At 41.5% G+C, this 26,217-nt stretch overlaps 1 protein-coding gene across 2 annotated transcripts in view; it reads right to left on the minus strand.

Annotated features, from left to right (window-relative positions):
* Window positions 1-26,217, minus strand: part of thada (THADA, armadillo repeat containing) — a 283,459-nt gene that overhangs the window by 37,281 nt on the left and 219,961 nt on the right. For both annotated transcript variants that reach the window (XM_002932394.5, XM_012963890.3), the window contains exons 32-35: window positions 12,392-12,765; window positions 10,483-10,604; window positions 5,402-5,474; window positions 3,237-3,381 (exon numbers count right to left, since the gene is read on the minus strand). In XM_002932394.5, the coding sequence (XP_002932440.2) occupies window positions 3,237-3,381; window positions 5,402-5,474; window positions 10,483-10,604; window positions 12,392-12,765 (714 nt within the window). The remainder of the gene's footprint in view (window positions 1-3,236; window positions 3,382-5,401; window positions 5,475-10,482; window positions 10,605-12,391; window positions 12,766-26,217) is intronic.

The following is a 26,217-nucleotide window of genomic DNA, read 5'->3' on the forward strand; positions in this document are numbered from 1 at the left end:
AGAGTGTAATATTCAGACACGATTTGCAGCTGGTCTTCATTTTATATTATCTGTGGTTTGTGAATTATTAAGCTTTATTCTCAGCAGCTCTTTACTTTGGAATTTCAGCAGCTATCTCGTTGCTAGGGTTCAATTTAACCTAGCAACCAGGCAGTGGTTTGAAAGCGAGACTGGAACATGAATAGAGGAGCCCTAAATAAAAAGATAGGTAATAAAGAGTAACAATAGCAATAAAATAGTAGCCTCACAAAGCAATAGTTCTTTGGCTGCTGGGGTCAGACCCCTATTTGACAGCTGCAACAAGGCAGAAGACGGCAACAAGTAATTCAAAAACTATAAAAAAAAAAAAAAAATATATATATATATATATATATATATATATATATATATATATATAAAAGACCAATTGAAAAGTTGCTAAGAATGTGAGCTCTACTGGGACATGGACTGACGTGAATGTGTACCCTATAGCCCCCCATTACCCTGTAACCCCCAGCAATGGAGCTTGCACAGGGCCCATGTAACACAGTGCTGGGTTGGAGCTGAGCACAGACCAACAGAACAGCTCCAAGATGAATTTTCCAGAGCTGCGCTTGCTGCCTTCTGTCGCCCCGGGTGAATATTTGCTTAGGTACATAAGGCCGATGATGGAGATAGCTGCCTAATGTTGACTGTAGATTTCAAGAGAAAGTACGTCATAGACATGGCAACAGCACCTGGTAATGTGAGTCAACATAGTCCCGTGTCACATGTATCTCCTACAGAGTCATTGCTTAGGAACCCCCAATGTAATATTGCAAATTGTATGGCGGCTCCCTACTGCCCGCTCCTACTGAGCAACCAGCCCAGGTCACATACCCTAGGAGGAACCAATGGTGCATAACCCAGCCGAGCCAGAGAATTATAAGGAGAATGATACTAGTCTAAGGTCAGGTTACTGGTCAAAACCTGCACAGAGAGAAATGACAAAGGTCAGCTCTTAGGGACAGCCTTTAGTAATCAATTTTGCTATCTAATTGGCTTGCTTAGGTTACTCTAATCACCAGACAAGCAAATATTGGCTTTGTTTTGTTTCTTTGGATATCAATCACAAATGACAATCCGTATAGGCCTCCTTATATGTGGGAGCACTAAGCAGTCAAGAGCTTAATCCTCATCATCGGAGGGTCAATGCAGATAAGGAGCCAGGGAGGGGCCCCAGTGTAAACAATCACCATGGTGACTGGGGGCAAGAAGGAGTAGGCAACATGTCTCCAATGGATGTCAGAGGTTAATGAATATAGCGATTCATTCAGCAGAAGGCAGCCTATATACACAGCTAGACACTGGCCCTGAGCAGGCATACACATGATAGATGGTATAGTAACCCGAGATACCGAGAGTGCAAAGACTATGAACAATACAGCAAGCTATATATTAATAACCCCCTTTATCTGCACAGGTTGCATAAATGACCAGCAATGATATATACCATAAATATATATATATATATATATATATATATATATAATTGCAGATGGGGGACAGAGTTAAATGTATGGAATATGCTCCAAAATGGTATTTTTTTTTCCCATGCAAATAAAAGCCTTTTCCTTTTTGGCGAGGATGCCTACAAGGTTCTAACTGTACTGCCAAAGCACACAAACTCCAGGGCTTGGAAATAGGAAGTGAACTGCGCTATCAATTTATCAGATGAAATACAACAAATTCAGGGCTTTGCCAGCACTTGATTTCATTATTTTTGGCTCTGGGTTATCATTATCTCCTCCCCAAATTTTACTCTGTTGGGAAACAGCAGCTACAGTTGCGGCATGCACAAAAATGAAAACAATGGCAGCCAGGGCCAACTGCTCTCCAGGTTGGGGTTATGAACCACAGGCCCGGACTGACAATTTGTAGATTCTGGCATTTGCTGCTGTAAGATGCCATAGACAGTTACTATTTAGTGGGCTTGTTTGATTCCCAGTCCCTGGTTTGATTCCCAGTCCACACCTGGTTGAGTGTATCAATCTGAATGAATCACTGGACTATCCAATAGTTTTACTCTGAGCTTGGGTTACCATATGCATTGTGCATGGTTCAAATATGCTTTGGTGACTTTCTATGGTACCATTATTAAGCAATAAAGCCTTTCTCCCCCATTTGGGTAATGACATTTCAGTTCAGGTAGAGAAACGGAATTTCGGTCTGTAAAGTTAAGGTACTGGATATTTGACTTACTAGATTGTCACGCCATGCCTTTCATTGGCCACTTCGACTGGGTTTAAATAAGGCTAAGAACCTTAAGAAATCATTCATCCACACCTTGAAAAGGGCAGTCCTAAAATGTTGAGGGGCCTGGGGCAAGCATTGCTAGTGAAGTGAAAAAAGCAAGAGATCCTGCATTAACGCCAGCCCCTCTACTGCCCTTTAAAGAGCAGGAACCAGGACAACTGCCCCCATTTACCACTATCTGCTTGTGGTTTATTATAAAGATATGCTTTTTTTGGCCAAAAGTCACACAAAAGCACTGCTAGAGTAGTATGTGGCTGGCACAGCTGCCCAGGCATACAAACTGCTAAATTAATAGCGTTAATAAGTAATATTATATTGTTATGCTGGAAAGTTCCCCCTATTCTTTATAATTATAAACATTCATATCTCTTTCCTGGAACTCATTTCAGAGCTGCTGAACTGCTTTATATTCCCAACTTGCTTCTTTTTTGTTTCCATGACTCGCTGACATTCTATTATGGCCTTTGTGACAGTTCACCCGGCATGATCTCTTCCCATTTCTGATAAGTCCAGCGCTGCCATGCACTCAGCTAATGCATCTCCCCAGCCCCGGCCAAGCCTGATAGGCTTTTTCTCTATCTTTAGCTTGGCCTCAGGTTATCTTCTATGCAGGGAACAGGTGGCGGAGCAGCCAGTCAGTGGGACGATGGGAGCAATGCAGTACAGTTAATCGCCTCCATAAGTCACTGTCTATTCATGTAGGAAAATATGCTGATCAATTTTTGTTGAGATCCAAATGAAAATAAGGGTCCTGAGACCGCTTTCATTTTAACCTCGCCAAGGTAAAGTGAAATAGCCTTAATGCCATTGACCTCAATGAACCATATTATCTTGAATATGATGAACTTGTAATACTTATTCAGTTTTGCCCACTTGTGTCCTATAGAGAATGCTGCAATAGGATAATACCACTATAATATATAAAGCTAATGATCACACAGCATCCCAGTAGATTTCCTTACCAAGTACAAGCACTTGATTGGTCACAAAACAGGGTGCAGTTTTAATCAGCATCTCAGCAGCTGCCAGTTTCACCTCAGTCTGGAGCTCATCTTCACAGAACTGACCCACCAGCGCAGCCCAGTGCTTTAACTCTGATCCAACATCCTGCAATAGAACATATAACATAATCTGATTGGTCATTGGTCTAGCACAGACAAACAAAACAAACATGAGAAAACATTACCGGGATAAACCAAAGCACAAACTTCAAAATTTAAGAAGGGAGATGAAGAACTGTCATTGCTTCAGTGGACAAAGTGGCTGATGATTTCCCATGTACAACATCTTACTATCTGGCACTCAAAGCAATGGCTCTCTAGGGCAAAGTAAATCATGGTGCTCAATGTCCCAACAAAATCTCATCTTTATTGTTAGTTCTGACGTGCTTTACAGAGATTATAAATTATTCACACCAGTCCCTGCTCCATTGAACAAACCAAGGCCCCTATCACTTTGTCATAATGGGAATCCTCCTATGGGTCAGTACATATTGCTTGATACCTTCTTCCCGACTCTCTGTACATCTGGCTTTGTGGTAGATGGCAGACAGCCTTGTGCCTGTTGGCACTTACCCCTGTTGCCTTTCTGGTTGCTCACATCAGCTCTCTGGTGGTGTGTGGACCTAGTGATACCATCACCTATTTACAGTAAGCTTGTGTAATGCACCTAAAAATGGGGTGGTGATATGGACAACTGTTGCCATAATGCCATCCAACTTACATACTTGTAGGATACTTCTGGGCTTTCTATGTGTGCTCCTGGATTTTTTTTACCCAGCCTGACCCTGTAGTCTCCCTGTTGCTTACTTGTTGGTCACACCTGGTGCAACCTTCTGGCTGCTCCTAACTTTTAGATACTATCATATTTGTTTTCACTACAATCTGGCACTCCTATAGACCAATGAGAGGTACCTCACTCTGTAAATTAAATTATAGTGTCGACCAGTTGGCCTTCTTGATGTCCTTCCCATTTGACTGGCTAGTAACAATTTTCATTGGAAGATATGGAAGCATTACCTTCCCTACAGAACACAATGAAACCAAAATGGAGAGATTACATATTTGGCCTTCCATATGTGGCTGATTCAGTTGTTTACCACACAGACAGCCTGCTCAGACCCACCTGAAGATGACTAGTCAAAGGCAATGAGATTTTCCAATCCTCACACTTGATATATGCTCAAATCCCAATTGCATATTTATTGACGCCATTGTTAAGATGACCATACACAAGCAGATCCGCTCTTTTGGCAAGGTCACTGAATAAGAGCCTCTGGGCCTGATTTGGCCACCCAGGTGCTTGACCAAACTATATGATACAGGGGGTCCTACTGAGACCTGTTGGATGAAGATGCGCTCCTGTGGGATTTGCAAACTTGCCCAATTGATATTTGCTCGATTTTGCCTATATGTCTAGTTGGTCCCCATACACAGGCCAATAAGCTGCCCACTTGGTCTGGAGGTACCAAGTCAGCAGATTTTATCGACCTGTGTGTCAGTGTGTCACCAGTTTTATCTTCTATATCAGTGATCCCCAACCAGTGGCTCATGAGCAACATGTTGCTCCCCAACCCCTTGGATGTTGCTCTCAGTGCCCCCAAACCAGGGAGTTATTTTTGAATTCCTGACTTGGGGGCAAGTTTTGGTTGAATAAAAACAAGATTTCCTACCAAATAAAGCCCCTGTAAGCTGATAGGGTGCATAGAGGCTGCCTAATAGCCAATTTTATCCCTTATTTGGCTCCTCCATGAACTTTTATGGTGCTTGTGTTGCTCTCCAAGTCTTTTTACATTTGACTGTGGCTCACGAGTAAGAAAGGTTGGGGATCCCTGGTCTATATGGCCAACAGGCTGCCAACTCAGTAATTAATTTTGGCCTGTGTATAGCCAAATATCTTTATACTTATTTATTCACCTCTATCTTAGACAAAGACTGAAAATATAAAGTGAGGAGTTAGCGTTCCTTAATCATGACATTTCATTGCATGGCTCTTGTTGTATAAACATTTATCAAGAACTATAAACTATTTGAAAAGAGCAAGAACCCAACGTAGTTAAAATCCTTTGGAGACTTGAGGAATAATTTTCCAGTTAGACATAAAGAAAAGTCAGAAGGCAAAGCCTTACCTCTTGGGCCTTGGCTACGAGAGCGCTGAGCAGCTCAGAGGAAAGTCTAAGGGCTGAACTCTGGATTTCCACACTGGAAAAAAAAAAGGTGGGAATACTAAATACACGAGAAATGGCAGTGTTTCAAACTGCTCCGTGTCTCAAGGCTCGTGTTAACCTCGCTTGACAGCTAATACTGAAATGCTTTCTCACTTGCTGAACACATTTGTACATTGTTAGAGGAAGCCAGCATGAAACACAAACCAAATTGGATCCAGCATGAACGTGCAACACCTGAATATACATTCATGGGAGACAACAGTTGTTTTTGGTTATTCAGGTCTCAGGCGGCGGGATTTTATGAATATGGAATTGTTCGTGCCGGACTCCGCCGGCCAGCTCCTGCTTATTATCCACTGCACACGGCTTTAATATCTCCCACTGCACTCGGCTTTAATATGGCACCATGCTGTACGGCACATGTGTTACAGTTATGCGACCCGGCTGTGATCTTCAGCATGCGATGTTGCTGCACTATAACCCCAAGCGTTACTATAGCTGCAAGCAGAAAGAAGTCTGTTGTGTCTGATATTACTGCAGCCTTCGGATCATTCTACCTAAGGGAAACCATTGTCAACAAGATGCGGGAGGGTGTAGATTTGCACTGAATGGCTACATTGGATCTAAGGCTGCCTGAACCTGAAAATGCAGCCTGACGTTTACGTGAATGAAATGTTTTCACTAGCAGTGACAGGCCTATCATCATATAATGGTTAGGAATGTTGGGAAAAATGTCCTCGCTAGAATAAATTTTGAAGGTGGATGATCGGTGGAACAGATTTAATTGCCCAATTTCCAACATCCCCCTTCATTTTTTATATATAAGTCCTTAGATGCTGGCAAAATTACCGAACATATGAAATGCTAACTGGGAAGCCAAGACTGCTGTAACTCCGCACAAATCATTTAGTCTATGGCAGGGGTTGTCCAACAGTTCCAGCTCCACCGTGGAGCTCTAACCTCTGGTCAGCTCCCCCACTTAGCAAATTATATGGTTTAGAGATATATACAAATATTGGTGTATTAATCATTTAGCCATAGTTCCAAGAATATACAACACATCACCCCAAGTTTCACCCTAACTGACCTTTCAGCTGGGCTTTAAAGGGGAACTCTGGCTAAAATCAAAATTTGTTAAAGAGCTACACACAACACAGAAACCCCTAATATCCCTATCACTCTAATCTGTTCCTTGTATGTAAGAATAAATACAATTTTATATACGGAAATCCAGCTGCAAAACTGTTCTTCTCTTTCTGCATCATTTGAAATCCTGGCAGGGGAGGAGGGACTAAAACATTGATGTTACAAATTGTAACAACTTCTCCACAGCTTACAGACAGCATGCAGGAACTACATAACCCACAATGCATTGCACTGTGATGTTCCTTTCCTTATTGACATCACATGTGCAGGGAATTGTGGGATTGGGAGGATGCAGGCTGAAGGCAGGCTGAGGGACAGGCGACTACTGTTACATTTTATTTGAGTCACAAAGTAGTCAGCCAGATCAGCAGGGGAACAGGGGGCGGGGCTTAGGGAATTGTTCCAAACCATATTATTGCATTAAACATCATGAAAAGGCTGCATATTTTTTAATTGATGTATATTGCAATGTTCCTTGAAATTATGTTTTCCTTTCTTAAAAGCTCAAGTTGTGTTTGGGTGGAGTTTCACCTTAAGTGAATCAAGGAGAGCGAATAGACATTCTCCCCAAAATCTCACTGTTAATGTTTTCATCTTTTGATTAATAAGCCAATTCCTCCCCACCTCTGCCAGACTGTCACTGTCCCTGACCCACCGGGAAGGCCAGACACACACAGGCACACCGGCCTCTCTCTAGTTGGCAAGGGTGTAACAACAGGAGTCTAAGGTTTTCAGGGCCCGGCACAGGTTCTGAATGTTGTAGTTTCCATACAAGTGAAAATCAGGTCACTGTCTTAAATGTTTAGGCCTGTGGGGCCCATTAACTAAACTTATGACACAAAGCAGAGTTGTTGCTTCTCATATAGAACTTTAGTATATTAATAATGTGTGACAGTAAGTTCCCTACAGAACAATGAAAAGTGACCTATTCAATATTATGTTTCCAACATGTAGGGCTCACATATCCACTGGGGAAAGCACTTTGCACTTTGCTGAATTTAAGGGTACAGTCCCTGAATGCAGGGAGGCCAAACTCAGGAATTTCCAGCTGTTGCTCTCAGCAGCTGGAGGCCTGGATGTTGGACATCACTGCTGAATTACTGCAAGTCATAGAATCTGTAAGCAATTCCCTCTGTTTAAAAAAATAAATAAATAAACAATGCCCTGGTCATGTTTTATGGCAGACTTTGCTAATAGGGTCACACTGATAGTGCCAATGAACATGATCAATTGGCCTTTGCCTGAAAGATCCAGTAGTGATAAGAAAGATCAACAAATAGAAAAAGCAAGATCCATGTGTCTTAATATTGGAGTCATGGGACCAAGGAACAACAAGCTTTGTTTATTCAAATGTAAGCCGGCCACACAGGCTGACTTGGGACATGTTAAGGCAGCTATACACAGGTCAGATAAGTAACTTCTCTGCCCGACTGGCCCAGGGAGCACATACATACACCATGCTATTGTTCCAATCTTTCGTGCAAAACTCAGACCCATGGAGTGGCTAAATGGGGTTTACAGCAGACACAATTGTGTAATGATTTTGGTGCATATGTGTAAGTGTGAGTAAAGCAATTTCGTTTTAGGAGAACTATAGCAGGAAGAAGAAACAAGATACGCAACAGAACTGGGGCAATGGGAGCATCCAATTGAGACTTAATGATAATAATAATAAATTCTTTATCAGGCTGGTGGCAATTGTGTATCCCTTGCACTTCCTTGTTACCAGAGATATTTCCTTGTGATTACTCTGTTTCCTCAGTGGGACGAGTTGCTGATGGACCAGTGATAGCATTCCCTTATAACAGTGCAGCCTATCATATCCCAGCTGTCTGCAAAACAGATCTGCTACCACTCTTGCCCTTTGTAGTCTAATCTCCAGAGCAGCAGACAACAGACAGTAGAAGGGTAAAAAAAATTGCTGATTGGTAATGTGAATTGAGTAGATTGAGCTAGTTGCTGTGTAAGCATTTGCCATTGGTCTCTACTCTATGAGGGACCAAACAGCCAAATACTGGTTCTGATAAAGTGCAAATTATATGTGGTTACACCATTATATTATTTCCAGGAGGAAATGGAGGCTTGGAAAGCAGATAGGGTTGGAGATTTCTACAAAGTTGGTGGACTTATGGATGGATCTAGAACAGCTTCAGCTTAATTTGGGTGCCTCGGGTATGCGACCAAAGTTTCCACAATTTTCTCTGGACAGTGCTTCCATATATGGATGCCTCCACTCTCATCCACACACACAATATAGTCTTAAGCTGGCCACATGATCTGACACTACCGTATGAAAGGAGTCATGCAATATTCAGTATGAGCATGGTGGGCCTTGGACCAATATGAATACAGATCAGTTGGTGAGTTGTGCATGTTTGGAAATTTTACCTGTTGATGCACCATATATGCAAGTGCATTGTGCAATAGCTCCTCCATATTGTCTGAACCCTCAGAACAATAAGGGCCTCCCCTTTGTACCCCTACAAAGAACAGGCCCTGTAGACCGTTAACTTTTTTAGTATGATGTAGATATTGATAATCTAGTATAATTTGCAGTTGTTCATTTTTTTTGTGGGTTTTTTCAGTAATTTAGCTTTTTGTTCAGTAACCAGGCAGTGATTGGATGTTAACGAAAACGTGAATCATCCCTTTAGGGTAAAGACACATGGAGCTACTAGTAGCAGCTACTTGTCGTGGCTACTAAAATAGACAATGCTGATCATTTACTGATAATTGTCTCTACGTGTGTTTTAGCAGAGGCAATTCTCAGTATTGTCTATGGCAGGGGATTTTCTGGCATTTAGTAGCCATGAAAAAGTAGCTGCTTCTAGTAGCGCTGTGTGTCTTCACCTTTAAAGTCAGCATGAGCAGAGGGCTGGAGATACCTGGTGCCATATTTATAGTGAATGTCACAGTAATTATTTATAATGTTCTTTCCTATTGATTGTAAACGGTTTGTCTTCATGTCTTGAGGAAAAATCTTGCAAAGTTTTCCAAAATGTAAAATAGAACAACAATGGCTTTTTCAGTGACCAGTAATAATTAACCGTTAGTTCAAGGGATATAAGGGAGAGGAGGTTTGTAGCCTCCCTAGCACCCAAGGGTTAATCCATCCTCTCCTGACGGTTACATAGGTTACACTTCTCCAGTTATTCACTTTATTTTCAAAGGGAAATATTCCTTTTAATCACAGCACCAGAAAGGCTGAAAGGCACTAAATGTCTGCCAGCAGAATATTTACAGCAACGCCTTTCGATCTGGACTTCTTCTAATCCACCAGGGTTGTCTAATAAATTGAATTGGGAGTAGATAAGAGCAGGGATGTTTATTTTGCAATGGGCCTCACACTCAAACAGCAAACGCACAAAGCACATTAACTCGTCCAGTGAGAGCATTTTGCCAGTACGTGGCTACAGCGGAACCTAATGGGATGGGGCTGCCATTGGCAACCAACTACGAGCAGGACCTGATGGGATGAGGCTGCCATTGGCAACCAACAACGAGCAGGGCCTAATGGGGTGAGGTTATCTCTCTCTAGGTGATGACGTTCTTGTAAAAGATGCATTATTCCAAAATTCTAACAGAACACTTATTGAAATGTTCTTCACTGATGTTTCTGGGCTACGGCACAATCACAGTTCATTGTTTTCTAATGACTGTAGTGGCCCGTGATTACCAAAGGACAATTTAAAGACCACTGTGCTTTTCCAAACTCTTTTTTCTAGCTCTCGTGCACCGGCTGCAGGATTCCATTAAGGATTTGGCCCAGTGACAACATTTATTTCAGGCTTTACGAATGTCATAACAGAAAAGTCATGCTCCTATGGCTTTTAAACTTAGAAACTGGTCAGTAACCCCCATTAACTCCCCCGTCCCATTTGCATCAGTATACATACCTGTGACTTGCTGTAGATGCAAGCTTTAGAACCCTAACCAGCAAATCCTTTGGCTCTGTCTGGAGATGTTTCATTTTCAGCAGAAGTTCTTCAGCTCCTATTTTATAATAGAGGGTCAGCACCTGCATATTATTTAGGGAAAGTGCAATTATTAGTCTGTTCTAAAGAACCCATTTAAGGTGTGTTTAAGGGGATTTTGTAAATCTGAATAATAAATAGAACATTTCTTTATAGCACAACATTACATAGTATAGTTAGTTACATAGTTACATAGGGTTGAAAAAAGACCAGTGTCCATCAAGTTCAACCCATCCAAGTAAACCCAGCACACCCAACCCACACCTACCAATCTATACACTCACATACATAAACTATAAATACAACCACTAGTACTAACTGTAGATATTAGTATCACAATAGCCTTGGATATTCTGATTGATCAAGAACTCATCCAGGCCCCTCTTATAGGCACTAACAGAATCTGCCATTACCCCATCACTAGGAAGGGCATTCCATAACCTCACTGCCCTCACTGTGAAAAACCACCTACGCTGCTTCAAATGGAAGCTCCTTTCCTCTAATCTAAAGGGGGGGCCTCTGGTGCGCTGATTGTTTTTATGGGAAAAAAGAACATCCCCCAACTGCCTATAATCCCCTCTAATGTACTTGTACAGAGTAATCATGTCCCCTCGCAAGCGCCTCTTTTCCAGAGAAAACAACCCCAACCTCGACAGTCTAACCTCATAGTTTAACCCTTCCATCCACTTTACCAGTTTAGTTGCAGTCTCTGCACTCTCTCCAGCTCATTAATATCCTTCTTAAGGACTGGAGCCCAAAACTGCCCCCCATACTCAAGGTGAGGCCTTACCAGGGACCTATAAAGGGGCAAAATTATGTTCTCATCCCTTGAGTCAATGCCCTTTTTTATACAAGACAGCACTTTATTTGCTTTAGTAGCCACAGAATGACACTGCCTGGAATTAGACAACTTGTTATCAACAAAAACCCCCAGATCCTTCTCCATTAAGGATACCCCCAACACACTACCATTCAGTAGATAGTTTGCGTTTATATTATTTCTACCAAAGTGCATAACTTTGCACTTATCAACATTGAACCTCATTTCCCAGTTTGCTGCCCAGTTTTCCAATTTTGTCAAATCGCTCTGCAAAGCGGCAGCATCCTGCATGGAACTTATAGTTTTGCACAATTTAGTGTCATCAGCAAAAATAGAAACAGTACTGTCTATGCCCACCTCCAGGTCATTAATAAACAAGTTAAAAAGCAAAGGACCAAGGACTGACCCCTGCGGTACGCCACTAACCACACTGGCCCAATTAGAAAATGTTCCATTTACCACCACTCTTTGTACTCTATCCTTCAGCCAGTTCTCTATCCAATTACAAATATTATGTTCTAGGCCAATATTCCTTAATTTGATCATTAACCTTCTGTGAGGTACTGTATCAAACGCTTTAGCAAAGTCCAAGTAGATGACATCAACTGCCATTCCAGCATCAAGGTTCCTGCTCACCTCCTCATAAAAGGCGACTAAATTAGTCTGGCAAGATCTGTTACGCATAAAACCATGCTGGCACAAACTAATAGTATTGTGAACTGCAATGTATTCAAGTACCCTATCCCTTATTACCCCTTCCAAAATTTTTCCTACTACTGATGTCAGACTAACAGGCCTATAGATTTCAGGCTGAGAACGGGATCCCTTTTTAAATAACGGCACCACATTAGCAATCCGCCAGTCTCTCGGCACCATGCCAGACCTCAATGAATCCTGAAAAATTAAGTGAAGAGGTTTGGCAATCACATTGAGGGAATCTAAGAGGTGGAACATATAGGATGGGCAGAAACAAGCTTCACAAACCAACGTGCATGTTGCCCATGTCTTTACCTGGCACAGGCATTCAGGGTTTCGTTCCACTGATATCATCTCAAAGAGCGTTTTCTCGGCTTTAGAAGTTAAATAGTTCCTGGTTTCTTCCGCACATGTATCACTCCATTTGGACAATGACTCGAGCACCAACAACCGCACTTCAGGGAAATCCGACCTCAGCAATGTTTCCAGCAATTGGGATGGGCACACAGTGCTTCCCGCATCAGTGTCTGGCCCCCCAAGCTTGGCATTCAAGGTCAGCACAGATAGAACAAGGCGTGCCATGCTCTGCGCATACTGAACCAGTCCGGGAATAGCTGATGCGTGGGGCACAACTTCTGACAGGTCACACTCGATAATAGTGCATATGTCACTGTAGAAGCTGGAAAACTCTGCAGAGAAATATAGAATATATGAAAAGCAATATATTAAAAACATCAAAGGGGGGCATCAAAGGTAGAGCTCAAATCCACCTGAGCAAAGTTGCATATTTGAAGGGGTGGGGGGGAAGTAAAAAAATATCAGTATTGGTAACACTATGGTTCCCCTCCAGATCAGTAAGGAACTGCTGCAGGGAACAGCCAACCCTGTACAGATATGGGATCCCTTATCCGGAAACCCATTATCCAGAAATCTCCAAATTACAGAAAGCCTTTCTCCCATAGACTCCATTATAACCAAATAATTCAGAATTTTAAAACTGATTTCCTTTTTCTCTATAGTCATAAAACAGTACCTTGTAATTGATCCCAACTAAGATATAATTACCCCTTATTGGGGGCAAAACAGCCCTATTGGGTTTATTTCATGGTTAAATGATTCCCCTTTTCTCTGTAATAATAAAACAGTTCCTGTACTTGATCCCAACTAAGATATAATTACCCCTTATTGGGGGCAGAACAGCCCTATTGGGTTTATTTAATGGTTAAATGATTCCCTTTTCTCTGTAATAATAAAACAGTACCTGTACTTGATCCCAACTAAGATATAATTACCCCTTATTGGATGCAAAACAATTTGGTTTAACTAATGTTTTTTTTTTATTTTTTAGTAGACTTAAGGTAGGAGATCCAAATTACGGAATACCTATATACCTATACCTACCCCTTATACCTATAGTTAATTACTGCTCTCCAACAGGTGCTCTCTGTACCTTGTGGATAAGTTCTAAAGGAGATGCAGAAGCTCCACTGAAATGAGATGCCCCTTGAGCTCTCAAAGGGAGATATATCCTTTTGACAAATGACAGAGATAATTTAATCTTTTAGACAACAGTTGGCACTCAGTGAGACAGAACAAGCCCCAGGCTAATCCTACCTCTGTTGCACAGAGAACAAAGCAGTGATTTTGTATAAATGACAGTATCCCTTTGAAGGTGGAAAATGTGCCCAGATTTGGTCAGGGGTGCCATTTATATTGCATGAATTAGTGAGCGGAGTTGCGGCGTGTACTCCTGTTTGGGCTGTAGGCCTGAACAAATCGAACATGGTGCTCCAACCCATGGATCACAGCACCATGAAAACAACATTGATTTTTCATTATCCCAAGCCCAACGTGATGCCTGCAGCTGGAGCTAAAAACAATGTCAGAATACGACATGGCCAGTTCCAGGAGGGAGGAGAACTCATAAGAAACTTCAAGAAGAACATAGTGGGCTGAGTGTTGTAAATGGTACTAACATGCAAAAAATCTCAGCTACTTCAGAAGTGATTACTCCATATATTCCCAGCACAGCACTATACACTCTTGTGAATCTACCATCTGTCATCTCTTTTGGTGCACAGTGATAACCATTTGCACCAGGCAGACAGCTATTACATTCATAGGTGGATCAGCACCATCAGTTTGGAGCCTTTCTACACCTACTATTTTACTGCACCAAACTCCTTGCCTCTAGGAAAGAAGTGGGAGCATCTCAGACTGTCTCTGTGTATCTTACTGAATTGACAGGGGGATGCTGCAAACCTGATGCTCACTACACTGTCTGCATTGTTTTAAAGGGCATGAAATGCTTATTTTGGGCATTGAAACTAAACTATAATGACACAGACCAACAAGAGAACAAAGTTTATCAGGAAAATGAAAGGGGGTTAAAGAAATACTGCAGGACTAGTCAGTTTATAAGTAATAACCTGAACATCAAAGATCCCCAAGAGACCAGGCCTGTGGGCCTTTCTTCAAGAGCCCTGCCAGACCAAAAGCTAGAGATAACCTCTTCTGACACTGGTAGCTCTGTATGTGATTTTAACCCCCATCTGGCTGTTGTCAACAAATGGTAGATAGGGACACTATAAACCTATCATTGTAAATCAGGCAGCCCAAACCTGCATTCCTCCAGCCTTTGCTGAACTAAGCTCCCCTTCCACCCAGCATTTACAGGGAACCATAAAGACTAGGATACCACGGATCTGACACCCTTTATGCCACGCACGCGCATAGAATTCATAACTGTAAACGCAGCGATTTTTGATCTTTCGTGTGACGTTCAGGGCTGAGTCAGATAAGGAGGTGGAAACAACAGGAATTCTACCTCCTTCTGCCGATTCAGCCCTGAACATAGATTTTGCTCTGGCGCCGTTGAAGATCAAAATCTTCTAACCTGCCCGATCAACGAGCCGACCGTTATCCGCAGCCTTTTGCAATATCCGTTGCCTCATCGAGCCGCCATACACGCACCGAATATCGTACGAAACCATTGGTGCGTGTATGGCCAGCTTAAGTCACTGGGCCTCGCAATTCTTTTAAGGACCCCACCCCATGATCTGTTTGCAAATGCAAAACTAAAGCAACTTATTAGCTCCCAAGGCATCTGAACTCCCCAGCAGCCATTCATGCCACTTTTGCTATACACAGTACCACTACCATTTGTATTTCTGCCATTATCTTTGTTTTTCTTTGCCTTGTGTATTATTACAGGTACCCTGCATGGTCAAAGGTATGCAGACAAGCCTTTTAATTAAGCAACATACATCATCATTGCCATTACACCATTCAATTCTTGACAATTCAGTGTATTCTACTTTGTAGCAACAGTTATTATATTATAATAATACTCCCATACACAAAAGGTTCTTACACAATAGGGAGAGGAAGAACTTGACTGGCCTGCACAGAGCCCTGTCCAAAACCCAACTGAGCACCTGGGGTGTGGGATGAACTACAAAACCAATGAAATCCAGGCCTGAACCCCATCACCAGTTCCCAGCCCCCTTCGTAATACATAGAGGTAAATCCCACTGACTATGTTCCAACATCTAGCGGAAAGCCTCTCCTAAGAGCAGAAGATGATGTTGGACAGGAAGGTGTCCATATATCACAGGAAGGTGTCCGTATAATGCAATTATAAAAGGAAAATGTATAACAATTTACCTTTTGCTTTGTTTTCTCTAAATGTTACTGGATTTGTAAGCCTCTAGCTGCCTAGCCAAAACCTTCCTCCTCTCCTCCCAGTGTGACCAAATGAAGAATGTTTGTACAGGTATAGGACCCATATATTATATGCTCCGGACCCAGGGTATTCCGGATAAGGGGTCTTTCTGTAATTTGGAACTCTATACCTTAAGTCTACTAAAAAATCAATAAAACATTATTTAAACCCCATAGGATTGTTTTGCATCCAATAAGGATTATTTATACCTTAGTTGGGATCAATTAAAATGTACTGTTTTATTATTATAGAGAAAAGGGAATCATTTAACCATGAAATAAACCCAATAGGGCTGTTCTGCCCCCAATAAGGGGTAATTATATCTTAGTTGGGATCAAGTACAGGTACTGTTTTATTATTACAGAGAAAAGGGAATCATTTAACCATTAAATAAACCCAATAGGGCTGTTCTGCCCCCAATAAGGGGTAATTATATCTTAGTTGGGATCAAGTACAGGTACTGTTTTATTATTACAGGGAAAAGGGAATCATTTAACCATTAAATAAACCCAATAGGGCTGTTCTGCCCCCAATAAGGGGTAATTATATCTTAGTTGAGATCAAGTACAGGTAGTGTTTTATTATTACAGAGAAAAGGGAAATCAGTTTCAAAATTCTATATTATTTGATTAAAATGGAGTCTATGGGGGACAGGCTTTCCGTAATTCGGACCTTTCTGGATAATGGGTTTCCGGATTAGGGATCCCATACCTGTACTAACTCCACCTATGACTATGCCCTTATTCATTAATGTATATTTAAGGTAAAAAAAACCCTAAATGTAAACTTTGATTGTGCATAACGGATATTTACTTTTTTTTTTATTAGTAATTGAATTTTTATATAACCAATCTACTCGGTTTTAAAAGGGTTCTCAAAAGCCGCTGATTGTGATGATAGCGCTCTCTCAGCAGATGCCAAATACCTTCCTAAATTAGAATGATTTAAGGAACATTTACAAAGTGTCCCGTTAGCATTTGCTGGATGTTATTGGGCTAAAGAACACATTTTATCTGGGCAGAAACTAGATAGCGGCTTTAAAACACATTGAGGTCGGCCCCTAGAGGAGCATATTGGTTTCCAACGCATTTCACCAGTGCTTAGGAAATTCTTCCAAGTCCCAAGCGAATGTCAGTTTACAGATCTGATTTTGGGATAAATGCTTCCATATTTTCTAGATTATGGCTGTAACCAGACTTGACGTGACTGGGACTGATATCAGTGACTGCTGTATAGAGTAAGAAATTTTAAGGGCTCAGCTATTTTGCCTTTCACGCATGAATACTTCTATTCTTGTTGCAGATGCTGACTGTTACAGGATCACTTTCTGTAATACACTTCACACACTCATACTTGCACAAAATATACAATTCCAACTTTAATTCCAACATCAATGATTTGCTTTTTTATCTTTTCCAATTCAGGGTTTATACAAGTTCTCTTTTTCATAGTTTGTACCTTCTGTCTCTAAAGCCGGCCATACTCGCACCAATATTATAGTACAAAACCTATGATTAAGTGTGCACGAAACGCGTCAGGCACCTTGATTTTAATGGAAGAATAAAGTTCGCTTTTTAACAGACTCCTGTGTCCGGCTGTGCTTGGAGTTCCATTACAACGATTTGATAGTACAAAACCTAGTTTCGTATGATACTCAATGCGTGTATGGTGGATCAATGAGACGACCGATACAGCAAATGCCTTGGATATTGGTCGCCGTTGAAGATGGCCAAGCAAAAAGCTGCGGTTTAGGGCTGAATCATCAGACAGGAGTAGAATTCCTATTGTTTCTACCTCCATATCCGACAATTCAGCCCTGAACATCAGTGGAAAAAAATGAAAAAAATGAAAGTGTTTTAAAGTAATTAAAATATAATGTACTGTTGCTCTGCAAAAAACTGGTGTTTTTGCTACAGAAAAGCTACTATATAAATAAGCTGCTGTGTAGCCACGGGGGCAGCCATTCAAGCTGGAAAAAAGGCACAGGTTACATAGCAGATAACTAGTAGATAAGCCCCATATAATGGGGGTTTATCTGTTATCTTCTAAGTAACCTGTGCCTTTTCTCCTTTGAATGGCTGCCCCCATGGCTACAGAGCAGCTTACTTATATAAACTATAGTAGTCTTTCTGAGGCAAACGCACCAGTTGTACCAGTGCAGGGCAACAGTACATTATATTGTTATTACTTTTATACACTTTCATTTTTTTGGTGTTACTGTTCCTTTAATGTTTCAGTTGGTCTTGTCTCTTTGCCTTTTACCATCCCCTTGTGCCTTGGGGTCTAGTTTTCTCCATTCCTATCCAGTATTTATTTTTACATGTTTTATATACCTTGTATTTAGCTCCTTCTGCTTTGGCCCACTGTGCTAGCCATTGCTTTACCCCAATTACAATCTTTCATTAGAAAATGTCCATTTCTCATAACTTATCTTTGATCTGCATCTTTTCTCCCTGATCTCTTGTGCTCACCCTTTCCTTTTGGGATCGCTCTTTAATTTTGTTATATAATTGAGTCCAGTTTAGACTTCTGGTTTCATTGTGGAGGGGTAATGTGTATATCTACACGTGACTGAGGAAAAAGTAAAATACAGAGCTTGAATGTTGGCAATTTGCTTTAGTATTTAGATTTTATCATAGTTAAGACTGTGTGGAAGACTTTCAATCCACTGAGCACAGGTATCCATATACAAAAACATGTCTGAGGCACCCATATACCCACCCTAGTCATATGTACAAAGTGTGGGACATCTGAACAACTGGTCCCAAGGCTGTACATTCAGACATTCATAATATTTGTGTGAAAAAGGTTGATTGATCCATTCATTGTATCATAAAGCCAACAAGCCAAGGCAGCAGCGGAAAAGGACAGGGAACTATGAGTAGAGCAAGAATCATATGATGAACCTGTGCCTTTTCTACCATGCTATATATGTCAACTCTGACACTACTTCAGGAATACAACATGACCATAGGGCTGATATCTAAAGAGTTTGGAAGACACTTGCTTTCCAGTAATACTTTCCATTTAACAGAATGAGGTCCCTTAAGGCCAACAGATGACAGCCCGTCTCGGTTAGTTTATAGGACCCACCACAGGGAATGATAGTTTCCGGCTGCGGACACCTGTCTCATGAATGACATAAGTGGGTCAGCAATAAAACCCTTGAAGTTGGAAGTTGGCTGCTGTGATTACTTTCTTTATGTGTGTTGTTTTACCTCCAAATAGGACAAATGCTACTCTGAGCTACAGTTGACTAAACTGTTTAATTTGTAATGACCGTGACTGCTCTGGAGCAACTCATTCTGGGCACTTGCTTTCCGTCAAGACCAAGAAGACCTGAAGTTATTTACATTAACGTTTGGGTGGATGCATTGTCTGTTTGGGGGCAGGTGTATACGTTTATAGAGTCACGCAAGCAATGACTCCTGTCTCAGCACTCGCAGGGGCCATGTCCCTTATACACCTAACATCCATATTTATTTATCTCCAACATTACACACAGGGATGTATACTATTTAAACAAACATTAGCGCAATTCACATTTACATGATAATCATTGATGGCCCCCATGAAGCAGATTAACTCAAAGAAATACTTTAATACTACATTTTTACACTTTTATCTATGTCAGTGATCCCCAATCAGGAGCAGCATGTTTCTCCCCAACCCCTTGGTTGTTGCTCCCAGTGCCTTCAAAGCAGGTGTTTATTTTTGAATTCCTTGCTTGGAGGCAACCACTTGCATAAAAAACAGGTTTACTACCAAGGGGAGCCTCCTGTAGGCTGCCAGTTGACATAGGGGCTACCAAATAGACAATAACTGCCCTTATCTGTCACCCCATAGGAACTTTTTTCACGTTTATGTTGCTCCCCAACTCTTTTTACATTTGAATGTGGCTCATGGGTTGAAAAGGTTGGGGACCCCTGCTCTATGGGAACTTAAACCCCCTGATCTATGGGAACTTACACCAAAGGTTTAAAGATCCTATCCAAAAATCAATTTGAACCCTCAGCAACATTAAAAAGTAAAGTGAATTTGGTAAAAATGTCGGGCAAAGAACAACTCGGCAGTTGTAAAATAAACAATTTTATAAACACTGGGTATATTTAAAAAAAAAAAAAACGCTGCTTGGGGTAAAACTGTGTCTATGTGCTCCCAAAAAGTATCTCCAAGACAGAGATTTGAATCTGGGCACCTATGTTGAGGCCACTGGGAGCAACATCAAAGGGGGTGGTGAGCAACATGTTACCCCCGAGGCACTGGTTGGGGATCACTGGTCTAGAGGGTCCTAAGCAATGGATGGGGGGGAATCTGGCCAGAAAGCCAAATCCAATAAGAACTGAAGAAAATGCTTATTTGCTGTTCTAGCTATTCCTGGAAGCTGAGCAAGGCTGCCATTTACGCCGGTGGGGAATATTTATTTGCATCATATTCTGGGAACTAAAGAAAAATGAATGGCCTGATAATGTTTTTGTATATTTTTGCCTTTGTTCTGAGGTAAGGGGGGCCCTATATAAAAAGCATCAAAAGAGGCTTGAATTAAAAAATCCCAATCCCATTTCTTTAAAGAAACCGAGCGGCACAATCAAGCCGTTATACACATCTTACTCTGTTTGCTTTTGTCCTCAGAAGGTCTTTGCCCCCACTGTACGGCGCTTGATAAATGAACTCCAACTGTAACGTACTCACCGAATGCCTCTACTTGTGCAAACAAATTCTAGAAAATACTTCAAACATTCCTTCTATTTGTTTATATGAAACCAAAATAACATGTAATTAGTTCTCATTGTCTTTCATTACTTATAATTGCCGAATACTGGCAAATCCAAATGAGATTATTTAATGCCGCTTTGCTGTGAAAATAAATGGTGTCCAACACATCACAATCACCTTTCATCTAATGGGTATTCCGACTGGAATTTTTTGAACTTTACTTTGAGTAAAGGGCAACTTAGGAAACCGTGCAATTAAGAGGCCAGTAATAGCAAGAGCTGAAAACACCCTGATGTACCATTAGTCTGCACAAATTTTCTGCATCATTTCTAGACAAAGTCATATTTGTACTACAAAAATGTCTGTACTTTTGCTTTGCCTGTGCCATATAAAGAAAGAGGCAACATCCACAGCATAAACTGCCCATTCATTTAGATAACGTACAATTTGTCCATCCGGTTTAGGGATTTCAGCCAGTAATACTGCAATAACATTGCAACTACTAAATAACTAGATCTGCTGTCTGTCATTTGACTCATAGCCTTGTTACTAGATCCCAAGCTGTCCTAGGAAGCGGTGTTGGCCAAACAGTACATACTGCATCCAGACTATCCATAACTGTGACAGAATGGGAAATCCCAGTGCATGCAATCCAGCAATTCAGCCAATTAGATCACACAGATAGAAACTGTGAATTTGTTAAAAAATTGGCAAATAGGCCATTCCCTATATAAGCATAACCAACCACCATGTATAGCATATAGGCCAGCCCCCATGTATAGCATACAGGCCAGCCCCCATGTATAGCATACAGGCCAGCCCCCATGTATAGCATACAGGCCAGCCCCCATGTATAGCATATAGGCCAACCCCCATGTATAGCATATAGGCCAGCCCCCATGTATAGCATTCAGGCCAACCCCCCTGTATAGCATATAGGCCAACCCCCATGTATAGCATATAGGCCAGCCACCATGTATAGCATATAGGCTAACCCCCCTGTATAGCATATAGGCCAACCCCCATGTATAGCATATAGGCTAACCCCCCTGTATAGCATATAGGCCAACCACCATGTATAGCATATAGGCCAGCCACCATGTATAGCATATAGGCCAACCACCATGTATAGCATATAGGCCAGCCACCATGTATAGCATATAGGCCAACCACCATGTATAGCATATAGGCCAACCACCATGTATAGCATATAGGCTAACCCCCATGTATAGCATATAGGCCAGTCACCATGTATAGCATATAGGCCAACCACCATGTATAGCATATAGGCCAGCCCCCATGTATAGCATTCAGGCCAACCCCCCTGTATAGCATATAGGCCAACCCCCATGTATAGCATATAGGCCAGCCACCATGTATAGCATATAGGCTAACCCCCCTGTATAGCATATAGGCCAACCCCCATGTATAGCATATAGGCTAACCCCCCTGTATAGCATATAGGCCAACCCCCATGTATAGCATATAGGCCAGTCACCATGTATAGCATATAGGCCAACCACCATGTATAGCATATAGGCCAACCACCATGTATAGCATATAGGCCAACCACCATGTATAGCATATAGGCCAACCACCATGTATAGCATATAGGCTAACCCCCATGTATAGCATATAGGCCAGTCACCATGTATAGCATATAGGCCAACCACCATGTATAGCATATAGGCCAATCACCATGTATAGCATATAGGCCAGTCACCATGTATAGCATATAGGCCAACCACCATGTATAGCATATAGGCCAACCACCATGTATAGCATATAGGCCAACCCCCATGTATAGCATATAGGCCAATCACCATGTATAGCATATAGGCCAGTCACCATGTATAGCATATAGGCCAACCACCATGTATAGCATATAGGCCAACCACCATGTATAGCATATAGGCCAACCCCCATGTATAGCATATAGGCCAATCACCATGTATAGCATATAGGCCAGTCACCATGTATAGCATATAGGCCAACCACCATGTATAGCATATAGGCCAACCACCATGTATAGCATATAGGCCAACCACCATGTATAGCATATAGGCCAACCACCATGTATAGCATATAGGCCAGCCCCCATGAATAGCAAATAGGCCAACCCCCCTGTATAGCATATAGGCCAACCCCCATGTATAGCATATAGGCCAACCCCCATGTATAGCATATAGGCCAACCCCCATGTATAGCATATAGGCCAGTCACCATGTACAGCAAATAGGCCAACCACAATGTATAGAATATAAGCCAATCCCCATGTATAGGGTATATGACAAACACAATGTATAGAATATAAGCCAATCCCCATGTATAGCATATCCCTGTAGCCTATGTGTGAATTACCTTCATGCCTCAGCTGCACCTAAATTCCCACTGTCTAGGAACCTGCAACCAGTAAAGCTAGAGAAATCCTGTGTTTAAACTTTGCACTTCCATTCAAGAAGTTTCCCCATTTTCCCATCTCTCTGCTAATTCTCTCCTCCCAATCAATGAGCCTCAGTCAGTCTGCACCAAAGTCATGGGACTGCGCTGGTTTGCGTTGCCCATTCCATATGCTGTTTTGTCATCTGTCAACAACAACTTATCTTAAGTACTGGTAAATGGCTTTATTTTCGACACTAAACATCTCTTCATCTGTCTTTCAATTACAGGAACAGTCTTCCAGAAACAAAATCCCAAGGAATTTATTGGTGTTCTGTTGTCTGTAGCTAAACACTATAAAACCATAAAGCTGTCCTGTCCCTCAGAAGCCAGCTCGGAGCACATGGTGGAAATCAGTTGAATCTGACGGGACATACCAAGGAATGGTATGGAATCCTTTCTTGAAAGGCGACGCACCTAATACATTTTGAAATGCATCTTCCATTTACCTTGTATCAGATAAGCATGATGGCGTAATGTCTAGTAACACATAGGAGGGTTGGAATGCAAGACCCAAGGGGTAGGGGGTCTCCTTATTCCTATTTCTCTTGCCATAAGGCATTAATCTTTGTAACTGTGTATATTTTTCTTTTAACTAATTGCAGTGTTTCTTCTATTAATCTATGATAAAACATGTAGCACAGCACATATCTAGATATACATACATCAGTGCGGGCAGCTTTTATCAGCAGCGGTATCCTAGCAATAAAACATTGCAATCTATATTAATTTTAGCAATGCCCCCATCGCATAAGATTAATGGAAAACCCTATTTCAGCTTTTGGTGAGGTCACTAAATGTGCGTATCTTTTTCTGATTCTGTTTGGACCTCGGGCCAAATAATCGGATCACGTTGACGGGATGCAGGCTGTTGTGATGAGGACCACATCAACGCACTTATGCACTCCTCGTCCCGTCTGGATTTTTAAACCTGCCTGATCGATATCTAGCCAAAAAATCAGACAGATGTCAGCCAGGCAGGCCAGTTGGCAGTTATCGGCCCATATATGGATACCTTTAAAGGAGAAGGAAAGGTAAGTAAGCTTTATCAGAAAGGCCTATTCAAATACAGCCCATAAGCACTCACAGAAATGCTGCACTTCCTTTCAAAAGATACAGGATTTCTTGTCTGTTTTCCTGTGCCAGAGACACGCAGCTCTCTCCTCTCTCCTGCTCCCCCCTCCCTCAAGAATGCTAAGAACTCCCTCCCCCCCCCTTAGGAATGTGGATCTGAGCCAATCAGCAGGAAGCTTCCTCATAGTCTTACTAACTGAGCATGTACACAGGTCTTGGTCTCGGTGCAGGAGCAAGGCATTATGGGAACTTTCTTTACAGAGCTCAGCGTTTTTTTTCCTATGAGGCTTCTGATCATCTGAATGGGAGAAATATGGGGAGACTTAAGGGCACTATTGAGAGAACTGAAGGTATGCCTGCAGCTTGAGATTAACTCTTTATTAGCCTTTCCTTCTCCTTTAGGCTGCCAAAAAAACTCTTAAATCTAGGTGTTTTATCTTATAACTGAATGGATACTTGGTCATACTGGCTAAATGGGCTGGTCCTGTACAGTAACTGATTGGCCCAAGGGAAAGATGTCATACAGGGGGCATATTATGTTCTTTTAAACCAGGGGTCCCCAATATTTTTTACCTGTGAGCCACACTTAAATGTAAAAAAAAGTTGGGAGCAATACAAGGATGAAAAATGTTTATGAGGGAGCCAAATAAGGGCTGTGATTGGCTATTTGGTAGCCCCTATATGGACTGGCAGCCTAAATCAGGCTCTGTTTGGCAGTACAACTGGTTTTTATGCAACCAAAACTTGCCTCCGATCCAGGAATTCAAAAATAAGCACCTACTTTGAGGCCACTGGGAGCAACATTGAAGGGGATGGGGGGGCAACATGTTGCTAGAGAGCCACTGGTTGGGGATCACTGTTTCAGACCAACAGCCACAAGGATCGGGACAGAAGGGCGTGTGACCTCCTCGTTTGCCAATTCACAATACAGAGACAAATATGGTGCATCGGCAGATTTGGAACGTGCCCAAACAACTCACCAAGCAACATCCATTGCACATAGGTCTATGAAGATTCTCATTCATCCAGGTCATGATATACAGTATCTAGTAGAATTAAGTCTAAAACAACTGGACTTTTTCTGAGTTTTTCTTGAAAACGTTTCACCACTCATCCGAGTGGCTTCTTCAGTTCAAATGACCCTACCAGTCATTTGAACTGAAGAAGCCACTCGGATGAGTGGTGAAACGTTTTCAAGAAAAACTCAGAAAAAGTCCAGTTGTTTTAGACTTAATTCTACTAGATACTGTAGCCATTGCACATAGATATTTGTTGGAAACATCCAGGCAGCAAAGATATATTAAAAGGTTTGGAACCAATGCCCACCTTTGGAAGTGCACCTATCTGATCATTTTGCAGTCAAGCTAAACAAAGAACATACAGGGCAAAGCATTCAGGTCAACCAAGGACCTCACAAACAAGTCAGAGCAACTAGTGGCCAATCAGATTTACAAACCGGTCTTGATTTGGCAGACAAAATATCTTATGTGTGAAAAGTTAGTGACAGGGTATTGTTCCTTTTTAATCAATAAACTGTTTGCTTTGGCCCTTTATTAGACCAAACACTGAATTTCTCATCTCTCAAATAACTTTCTCACTATTTGCAACTGTATTTATCTGTATTTATTGTTATACTTTGTATTTATCTATTATTATCTTAATAACCCCGTTTGTATTAATCTATTCTACTGTACACTTTATAAATAAAGATATACATACATACACTGTTTGCTTTCTCTCTTCAGCATACCACTCATTTCACACCGAGACACATATATATATATATATATATATATATATATATATATATAGGAACAAACAGGAGCACACATCCAAAAGATCAAAAGCCCTGGGTGCTGGCAAAAACAATAATAAAGAAGCAGAGAGCCGCACACACGGGGACTTTGCAAAAAGATAAACCATTTATTGAAAAAGATCCAACGTTTCGAGCCCTAACGGTGCTCTTCTTCATTTGCCAATCTGTTTATGCAACAATATGAGCGTTCACATATCTTCCCTGTTTACAACGGTTACCATGGTTACTATAACTTGGGGTATTTAAGGGGGGGTGGATACACACGGTCTTTTGGTTTGTCTCTGAAGAAGAGCACCATTAGTGCTCGAAACGTCGGATCTTTTTCAATAAATGCTTAATCTTTTTGCAAAGTCCCTGTGTGTGTGTGACTCT

Source organism: Xenopus tropicalis, chromosome 5 (genome assembly GCF_000004195.4).
Source record: "Xenopus tropicalis strain Nigerian chromosome 5, UCB_Xtro_10.0, whole genome shotgun sequence".
NCBI lineage: Eukaryota > Metazoa > Chordata > Amphibia > Anura > Pipidae > Xenopus > Xenopus tropicalis.